We start from the raw sequence: 11,251 nt of genomic DNA on the forward strand, positions 1-11,251 counted from the left end.
ACTGTCCGGTTTCTCAACATGGTATCTATCCAACGACACAAAGTGTCTTCAAGGCCCCTGTTGCGAACTGCCGAATTAATAGATTCGAAAGGTGTATTGTCAAATGCCCCTTCAATATCTAAAAAAGCTGCCAAAGCTAGATCTTTGTCGTCCATTGCCCTCTCTATCCTAGAGACTAGGCTATGAAGGGCTGTGTCGACTGATCTGCCTGCCTGATAGGCGTATTGGTACCTGTGCAGAGGATTTGCCCTCAATACCCCGTCCCTTATATGCCTGTCAACTATTCTCTCCAACGTTTTCAGGAGGAAAGATGTTAAACTTATCGGGCGATATGCCTTTGCCTGGGCATACGATGGACGCCCTGGTTTAGGAATAAACGCCACGTTCGTCGATCTCCATGCCAGCGGTATATAACCAAGTGCAATGCTGGCTCTGAAGACGTGAATTAAGACCGGAGCTAGACAGTCCACCCCCTGCTGTAGCAGTACAGGTAGGATTCCATCGGCTCCTGGTGATTTAAATGGGTCAAAAGAACTTATTGCCCATCTTATTCGTGACTGACTCACCACCGTCTTGGCAACCTCCCAGTTCTGTCGAGACCCGGTCGTTACCCTCTGCTGGTGATTCCAGTCATATTCATCTCCATGATTTAATAACCTGGAGCCTGGAAAGTGAGTATTTAGAAGTAATTCCAATGTCTCCCTTCCAGTTTTGGTATATTCCCCACTCGGTGCTTTGAGAGACCCGAGTTTCGTATGTCCGTTCTTAGAGAGAAGTCTCTGGAGTTTAGCACACTGTGGGACACTATCAATATCCTCACAGAACTTCCTCCATGAGTCTCTCTTCGCTTTTCTAATTTCTTTATTATACTCAGTGAGGGTTGCTCTATAAGTCTCCCACTCTCCTGTCCGCTTTGCTCTATTAAATAGTTTTCTTGTCTGTCCCCTCAACTGCGTGAGTTCCTTGCTCCACCAGGGTACGGTGTGCTTATCGGACCTCACTTTGATAGGACAGCTGTATTCATATGATCTTGTGACGGCGTTTTGGAGTTCCTCCACGGCCCTCTCAAGATCATATGTGTTCCTTAGTTTTGTACAGATTTCCCTAGTCCTGGCCTGTAACTCCGTTCTATAGGAGTCCCAGTCAGTTCTTTTTGGGTCTCTGTAGGTTCTTACTTGCGGATTATAATCCGTTATAATTTCAAAGTGGATATGTCTATGATCCGACATTGACGGCTCATTCGACACATGCCACCTCGCAATATTATTACATATCGGTCCCGATCCCACTGTTATATCGATGACTTCACTTCTATTTTTTATAACAAAGGTGGGCTCGTTCCCGACATTCAAAATCTCTAGATTATAACTAAAAAGAAAATCTAGTAAAGACTCACCTCGATCGTTGACATCGCTGCTTCCCCACACCGTATGGTGTGAGTTAGCATCACATCCCACGATGAGTTGTTTCTTCTCCTTCTCGCACCAGGCCACCAGGTCCCTCAGTTCCCTGGTTGGAGGAGATTCTTTCTTATCGTAAGGGAGGTACGCTGAGCAAACTACCAGTTGTCTCTGCGTTCCCTCCGATACATAAGTCACTTCGGCCGCCACCAGGTCATCCGTGCAGAACCCTGGAAGAGGAAAAATATTAATACTACTCTTGTAATAAATACAAGCTCTAGGTCTAGTTTGGTGGCCACAATACAGTAAGCCACCATTGCAGAATTAGGTTGATATGAATTTCTTTCTTACTTTGGGCACAGACAAAATAGCTATCGCCACAGACCGCTACTGGAATAAGCCGGCAGTTTTAAATTTCCGAATCGCCGGTAGAGTACACCACCAGCAGAATTTTAGGAAGAATCAAATGCAGCGGCCCGCATACCTACCCGTATCCTAGCAACATATAAACAAGACTTTGGTAATGTTGCAAGGCGTACTTACGTATTTCTTTTGTACACTTTCTTATCAATATCTGTTTTTTGCGTTACTGTATTTACTTAAATGTATGATGTAGGTATTGATAGAAATGTTTTTAAAGAATCAACGAATATCTATGTAGTTTCATATGATATTCTGCGGCGGTGTTACAATTAAGTTATTTAATCATAATTTCGTTAATTAGCTACCTAATATTTTCATTTTCTGGTATTGAAATACTGCAGAAAATATTTCCAAACAAACAAAATTCGTAATAATATTTTAAACAGCTTGTAATATATATTTTTTAATATTTGATGATAAATTTATTTAATATACAAAAAAAATTGAAATTCACCCTTATGAAAATAACAAACAACGATTTTTATAACTAACCTTTACAACAACATAAGGAGAATACCTAAAAACGAAATAACATTAATATACCTACAATTTTTACAAATCAACAAGCAAGTGATTGTGATGATACAGTTGAAAATATGTTTTAATTTACTATTAATTGCTTCAAAAACAAATTTAAAATAATCAAGCATTTCGTCCTGTATTTTTCTTTCAATACTTGTAAATTTTCAGGTAAAAAAATATGTCTAAAGGACTGACAATGAGATCGGGGCTGTTTTCTGGCCACCTAAGGTTTCTAATAATATTTTTTAGTGTTCGTTGGCAGGATTCTTCCTCCAAAGTAAATTTGCCAATATTCCTGAAGAACTTTTGCACATTATTGTTATTTGAATAATATAGTTAATTATGTTTTATTTTTCGTCATCAGAATAACCCATTGTAATTTTTTAAATTTTTTAAATTAAAATGGGTTATTCTAATAATGATCGTTTTTGTCTGATTGTGTGCGAGAGAGATTATAGTGTGCGATAGAGATAGAGTGACTCTGTCGTCATAGAGATAGAGTGACTCTGTCCTCATAGAGAGCTAATCTCTCTCTCTCTCTCTCTCTCTCTGCTGTCTTCAGTAGTCTCCCCAGCAATTTCAGGACACCTAGGGAGGGAGCGTGGGGTAGAACGCGTGGCCTTTTTAGCCTTCGTTATCGATCTATGATGTCACACAGTATAAGAAAAAAACTCTTTTTGCTCGTAACTCGGAAATGTCTGGAAATATAAACAAATTTCCCCTTGGTTCTTAGTAGAGCACTCGGTGGGTGACGCAGAGCGGGGTGTCACAATATATGAAAGAAAAAAAAACAGTATTTGCTTAGACTCTAAGTATCAAAAAATCTCCCATTGTGAAGAAATAAATCTCCCATGGTGAACCAGTGAAAACGTCAAAACCCGCATGTCAAAAAAAAAATCGGGAGCAGTGGTATGTGACAACATAGGATAAAGTGTTTATAACTCGGAAACGGTGCGTTGAATCGAAAAAATAATTGAAAAATATCACCCCCTCCCTTCCGGGTTCTGTATGTTCCTTCTGCGTTGAATGCAAAAGGTCCGAAGTCCGTATGTCGAAAATAAATTTTGGAAACAAGAGGTATGTCGTGTTATAGTAAAAACGCCGTATAACTCGGAAACGGTGCGTTAAATCGAAAAAATAATTGAAAAATTCTCCCCACACCCCTGGTTCTGTGTGTCAGTTCTGCGTTGAATGGGAAAGGTCCGAAGTCCGTAATGTGGAAAATAAATTTCGGAAAGAAGAGTGTGAGGTGATACAGTAAAAAAGGTCTTATAATTCGGAAACGGTGCGTTGAATTGAAAAAATAATTAAAAAAATCTCCCCACTACTCTGGTTCTGATTGTCCGTTCTGCGTTGAATGGAAACGGTCCGAAGTCAGTATGTCGCAAAACAAAAAAGTTAGTCAAAAATTGCAACAGCAGTAGCGAACGCATTATCTTATCTCTGTATTGATTGATGATTTGTTGTTTTTTTTTTAAATAATTGTTTAATTTCGTATTTAACTACTCCTTGAAGTTCCAGCAATTTTACATTGTGTTAATTTTTTTGAACACCTTGTGTCACAAATATGAGCACTACCAATGACATCCATGATATGCAACACTTGTGTCAATAAATAATTATTTACCTATCTAAAGAAATCAACAATAAGAGGCAGTACCAATCTAAGGATACACAACCTGTATAATGCAATTTTTTTAAACATAGGTGTTAATATCGTACAATATTGGAAGTCGACGCACAAATCTAAAAACATTAATTTCGAGTTTTTGAATTTTCCCATTTCAAGGTGATATAAAATAAATAATTAATTAGGTAAATTCATAGTTTTAATTCTAACTTGATTTATTTTATTTAACATTTAAGGCAAATGTGATTTCTAAACACAAGATAAGTTCCTTATCTCTTTAATTACATAATTGAAAGCATTAAATTTATTTAGCAGTTATTATTTGGCAACAAAGCCACCGCTGGAACTGCCGCCTATTACCAAGTAGAAAAGTTGACACGCTAAATTTTATAGCTGGAAGCCGGCTAAGGAGACCCTGCTTCCATTTCGGGTTGCCAATTTCCAGCATTTAAGTAGCAGTCTATAGCGATACGCTATTTTGTCTGTGCTTTGGGTCAGTGTAACCTGTAAAATTTTGTCAACGGAATTTTCAGTAGGTATCCTGTATAAAAAAGAAGTGTAGTATGGGTGATAGTACATAATAAATAAAACTAATACACGCAATCAGAATGATTTGAACCCTGTTGACATTCCTGGTTTTGATCTTGCATTTTTTGACACATCAAACGTGAATTACGAGTAGAAAGTTTTCTTACAAAACGTACTTTTCTGTTCCAAAAAATACATATTTAAGTGTCCTTGTATAGGATTAAGGAAATTTTATTACATTTTATAATATTAATATCAAACTATATTATAACTAACAATATTCAAAATTGTATACCTATACAGGGTGATTCACAACTTATCAAAAAAAAATTGGGAATAGATGCGACATGAGAAATGGAGTCAATATCATAAAAAAAATTTGTAAAATCCTTATAGTTTCCGAGAAAAAAATTATTGAAGGTATAGTACATTCAACCACTACATAGCTGGAGAACTGTAGCCTCTAGCGTCATTCTCAATACGCATGGAGAGCCACGTGGCCTCAGTGACTCCGAATAATGAAATCAGATTTTTCAATCGTCTTTGCAATAGTGTTTACCTGTTATCTGTAGTGTTTACAATAGTTTTTTAGTAGTTAGTGTCAAAAATGGTTTGCGTGTATAGCAACTCGGAGTTAATGGATATCGTTTTAATTTATGGTAAAGCAAGACAACATATGTGTTAGTACGTAGGAACTGAGTAAGACGGACCCAAATGTGTTTACACGTTGGTGGTATGTCAAATGATTTTATTGCACTTACCTCCCGTTGTTCATAGCAACTTCCACTTTTACGGTAAAATCCACTTCCCTCCTTAAAAACAATGTATCAATAGTAAGTATATTTACTATAGTGGGAGCAGATAAAATACATAAATGTCATGGAATTCTTTTTGTAACTAAATCTATAATTATGTACTTTAGATTCGGGACGATAAACATTTTAAATTTAATTTCACTGATTTTATAATGCGCTGATAAATATAGTTTCGTTTTATCACTACCAAGGAACATTCTATCACCACTGAAGTAACGTCACTTTCGAAGCTTTGAGGTTTTGTAAGCAATGATTGTGTCCGGCAGTCTGACAAAAGAAATTTGACTACTAAAATTCGAAAGTTGAACGTTTTTCTTAATTCCTCCCAAGCAACCGATCACCCAACGCGTATTGGGAGTTATCCAAGGAAGCGGAGAATTTAAAAATTGTGCCCAAACACGGCACATGCCCGGCGCGAAATTTTATCGGCAGCGGCTATCTAACATGAAACTTTTTATTGAGTTAAAATGCTTTTTCGCAGTTGGCACTGTTAACGCTACGGGGTATTTATTCCGGACCATTTACGGAACTCCCCTTTTTATATTCAGTACGTTAAATTAAGGGATGGCGTTTTTACGCTGCCCGGACGGCGGTATCTTATGAATAAATTTTTGGCAGTGCTAAGCTGGAAAGTGTAGTAGTTTTATGGGCACACGACGGTAAACGTAATTTTTAATTAAAATACATGAACTTTTTTGCAACACAGGGGAGGTGGTGCCATATATTTTTGCATCAAATAGTAGCTTTCCTTGATTTTTTATGCACTGAAACTCATATTTATGCACTCATACTAATAGAGTGAATATTTCACTCAATCGGGTGTGGACAGAAATTGATACATTATGAAGTAAAATTGAGTGAAATTGAATTGTGATTTTTTTTTTCAGTGTATGTATGTAAATATAAATATACAGATACACTCCTTAGATATTTGTTGAGATAGAATTCCAAGAAGACCCCTGTGTTACTTTCTGGTACTGTTTCAGTAGTTCCGATAGCAAAATATTGTTGACTTATTCTTTTCTTGGAATCTTTACCATTTATCACTTTCAAATTTAACTTTTTTCTGGAATGCAACTTATTCAGCAGATACATTCTCCAAAAAATACATATGTAAGCTCATCAGTCAAACATATGAATTTTTGATGAGGCTCAGCATCATTTTTTCTCCTTTATTTTCCTTTGCACCAATTAGTCACTGTTAGTCATACGTTAAATTATAATTATTGTAATATTTATACACTAAAATACATATATACTTATATGTTGAAAGACATATTAACCGCTGAATTGAAAACCATAAAACGCCTGGGCAGAATTTAACGACTTAATTTTATGGTGAAATAAAGTAAGATTTACCGTCCAGAGATTGTCTTTTTGGTTCGGGGAACCACGTGATTGCACATTAATCGTTAGCAGTTATTTCTAGGTTTTCATATAAATGAACGCTGAAACAGTAAAAATACACACTTAAAAGATATTAGTGGAATATATTTTGAATTGGAATAGTTATTATAAAAACTAATAAAAAAAATAGCATGTATGAGTATAATTTGAGTATTTCAAAACTTTTACGAAATAACATGTATTACTTTGCATAACTAATTATGTATAACTATGTATAACTAATTATGTTCCTAAGAAAATTGCCAATAAGAAGTTTCCTTTCTACTTTTCAAACAATACTATTAATGTTATTAAGCAAAAATACAATTCCACAAAAAATGGAAAACTTATATAAATAAATCTGATTATAGATTGTTCTGTACTTTAAGACATATGTCAAAGCAACTTATACGTAAAGATTATTCTAATTATATAAAATCTTTAGAAGATACGATATACCTAGAAACACTAAAAAATTTTGACAGTATGCTTCTTCTCAAAAAGGTCGTGGTTCTTTTCCTAGTTCTATTAAACATGGCGATAATTTTATTTTTAATGGTGTAGACATTTGTACGCATTTTGCCAATTTTTTTCAGTGTCTATGAACCATATGACCAATGTCCTATTAAAATCAATAACTTCATTAATGTCAGTGATATTAACATAGTAATTGTAACGAGAGATGAAGTATTAAATACTCTAACTGCATTAGACGAAAACAAAGGGGCCGGACCTGACGGTATTCCCACAATGTTTTGTAAAAAATGTGCAGATTCCCTTTGTAACCCTCTCACTTTGTTATTTAACAAGTCTCTTGCAGAAGGAGATTTTTCTGACATATGGAAGCAAGTATTTGTGATCCCTATTTAAAAGATGATAAAAAGAAGTTTCAAACTATTGACCAATTAATAAAATATTCTTAACAAAATTTTTGAGCGTTTGTGTTATAAGCATTTACTTATCGCGGTTAAATCGTCTATAATTATTGGGCAACATGGATTTTTTCCAAATAGATCTATTGAATCTAATATAGCAATATACTTTCAAAATATTACAAATGCCATGGATATACTCAGACTCAGGTGGATGCCGTGTATACCGATTTCAGCAAAGCATTCGATAAAATTAATCAGAATATACTTACACCTAAATTGGTGTACATGGTAACCTACTGAGATGGCTTACGTCTTATGTTTTCAGCAGGTCGCAATTGGTAACTATTAGTGGTTACAAATCTCTCCCCTACGTTGCAATGTCAGATATTCCTCAGGGATCACATTTGAGACCCTGACTATTTTTAATCTATATCAGTGATAGTCACTGTTTCAAATTTTGTAAATTTTTACTCTACGCAGACGATTTGAAAATTTACTCTCAAATAAATAATTCCGATGACTATTTTTAATCTATATCAGCGATATCCGTCACTGTTTCAAATTTTGTAAATTTTTACTCTACGCAGACGATTTGAAAATTTACTCTCAAATAAATAATTCCGATAATTGTATTTCCTATCAGGAAGATTTAAACTACTTATTTGAATACTGTAAAATGAATAAGCTTCAATTTTTAGGTAAATGTTTCCATATTTGTTTTACCCGTAACCAAAATATATACTCTAATAATTTTAACTTTAATAAGAATATTTTATATCAGAAGATGAAGAAATCTGAAAGATCTTAGAGTTGTTTTTGACAGAAAAATGTGTTTTTCTTCACATATTGATTACATAACTTTAAAAAGCAACAAAATGCTTGGTTTAATTGTCAGTGTTTGCAAAAATTTTAAGTCGATTTTTGCTTTTAAATCTGTATATTTTACTTATGTGCAGCATAATGAATTTTGCATTTATTGTATGGAGTCCTCAATAGTCCACATATGTCTCGACTTGAGGCCGTACATAATAGATTTATGAGATATTTACACTACAAGGAGAGTGGTGTGTATTCTTTCATTGTAGCTCGATGTTACGAAATCATTACCATATTATTTCATTGGAGAGTCGAAGAATTATTGCCGAAGCAGTATTTTTATATAAACTTCTTAATGATTTTATCGATACTCTAGATTTATTAGCCTTGATCTGTTTACATGTATAGTTCTTCCGAAGTCAGTTGAACATGCATAAAAAACGAGCAATCAATTTTAATGAGTTTCATGGGCGTCCCTAAAAAAGTTTTCTGCTAAAGGTAGAAAATTATAATAATTTGTATATAATGTGTAGAAAATTTCTATTATATGTTCATTTGACCAACAACATATTTTTATTATTTATGTCCTCAAACAATTTTATTATATTGATGGTAAATTTCGTTTTGTTCCATTTCAAAAGTTGTCCAAAATGCCATGCTGTAATAATATTAGTTATTTTTCCCTTTCGCAATTGTAATATAAATGATTAATAGAAGGGTGCCTATAATAAATTAAAATTATCTGAATCACACCAAATTCCGCATTCCCGCACTGCACTGCTAGGCGACTAGTCGACAACTGAATTTTGACAACACAATGGACCAGAGAAACAGTGCGCATTGCTCTTTGCCCGAACGCTCATTCTTCAACTAAGGGTATACAATTCTACCACCTGCACTTTTCGTTCGACCAGATCTGTATGGCTAAATAAATGTGCGAACAAGTTTTTCAAATATTTCAATGCCGAGTTGCTGCTTAGCGACTGAGCCTGGTACATATCTTGAAGATATTGGTTCTTCAATTGACTTCGGAAAAACTATACCACAACATGACTTTAGAGTAAATGCACTTTTTCATGAGACTTTTATCGAACTAATTCTGGTCAAAACTCTCCTATACAGAATATGTAGACATTTTAACTTGTATCTTTCACTCCTCGCTCACTAGTTTTTAAAAATCTTTAAAATGAACTATTATTGTAAATTAACAATTTCTATAATAGTAATTATTTCTGAACTTTTATATTTAATTAGATTTAAGTAATTTGTGGACATTGTTTTGGGCTATAAAGCCTGTGTTTATCCCCTTCTCCATAAATAAATAAATTACAAACGATATCTGAAATTGTAGCAAAATTATACACAATTTTGTCAATTTTAATTGTCCTTTGTTTTCTTAAAATAACTGAAATAACAATATTGATGTTATATTTGGAATTTTCAAAAAAAAAAGTTTCTTTTGTAGAATATCTTTGTTTTTTAAATATATATATATATTTTATTATTAGCTCTAGTATTTTTACTTTATTTGAAAGGTATTAAGCTAGTTCCAGTAAATTAAGAAGTTTTAAGTTGTTTGTCTTAATTTGGGATGATGGAGAAAATTTTTTGAATTTATTTGAATTAGCTCAATACATTTCAAATAAAATAAAAATATATATATAAATATGCAAAATAAACAAGAAAACATTTCACCCAATAGTTATACTTTCCGCTGATCTCAACCTTATTATTTGCACATACAGGCAAAAAATAATAATATATATCCGTACTCCCAGACACGTCTGTGGTGAGTTTGAAAAAAACAACTCTCAGCGCTCTATTCAGTGATGTATTACTCTATTCTTTGACACTTTCATCTAGGATTCGTTCGACAAAGCATTTGATTTCTTACCGTACCACTGTGTGTGTGTGTGTGTGTGTAAGAACTTTCTCAATAGATATATTCAGAGTAAATTATGTGCCGCAATTCCAGCTTCTACGGAAATATCTATTTTCTCTATTTAAACTGGAAATATTATTTTATTCATACTGCCATCCGTCAAAAACATACAGTTCCACCAGTGCAATCAAATATGAACTGAAACTTAAACTTGACCTGACTTAAAAAGTTTATCATATAATTCATTTTTCTAGACTATTTCATTGAAAAACGTAATAGGCGTTGATATCAGGGTATATAATAATATAATAATAATGACGATAACAATAATAATAATAATAATAATAATAATAATAATAATAATTTATTTTTCTCTTACACATGAACTAACAAGCATGTATAGGAATAGTCAAATTTACAAACACAAATTACATACATAGAAGGATAGAATTATAATACGGAATACAAACATTTCTTTACTAAATACTATTTTAATTTTATCTTGAATAAAAACTCACTATTTATACTTTTTAGTTCCACAGGTAAACAATTAAATATTTTAGGCCCTACAAATTTTGGAGAACTATTAATTAAATTTAATTGTGGAAATGGTACATGAAAATTATGTTTTTGTCTCCTATTGACATTATGATACTCGTTATTTATCACAAATTTGCTTTTGTGTTTGAATATGCACATACATATTTCAAAAATACATATAAATACCTGGCAAAGTGAGAATTCTATAATGTATAAGATATATTTCTTCAAGAATAAGTACTTGAAACACCAAACATACATCTTAAAACACGTTTCTGCGCAATAAAAACATGGGACGAAAGAGTTGATTTACCCCAGAAACAAACACTTGGGCATAGTATAAACAGAGGAGTTGATCGGTACTTAGGACTATTCTAATATTTCGAAATAAATAAGTTATTGAAGACAATTTTGATATTATACTTTTACAGTTA

At 33.4% G+C, this 11,251-nt stretch overlaps 1 protein-coding gene across 1 annotated transcript; it reads right to left on the minus strand.

The window, feature by feature from the left end:
- Positions 1 to 366: 366 nt before the first annotated feature.
- LOC111692040 lies at positions 367 to 1,717 on the minus strand. Its single transcript, XM_023455740.1, has 3 exons — positions 1,705 to 1,717; positions 567 to 1,630; positions 367 to 432 (listed from the first exon to the last, which is right to left on the minus strand). Exons 1-3 carry the CDS (start codon positions 1,715 to 1,717, stop codon positions 367 to 369), a joined length of 1,143 nt encoding a protein of 380 aa, XP_023311508.1.
- Positions 1,718 to 11,251: the final 9,534 nt, after the last annotated feature.

This window comes from Anoplophora glabripennis, unplaced genomic scaffold, assembly GCF_000390285.2.
Source record: "Anoplophora glabripennis isolate ALB-LARVAE unplaced genomic scaffold, Agla_2.0 scaffold869, whole genome shotgun sequence".
Classification (NCBI taxonomy): domain Eukaryota; kingdom Metazoa; phylum Arthropoda; class Insecta; order Coleoptera; family Cerambycidae; genus Anoplophora; species Anoplophora glabripennis.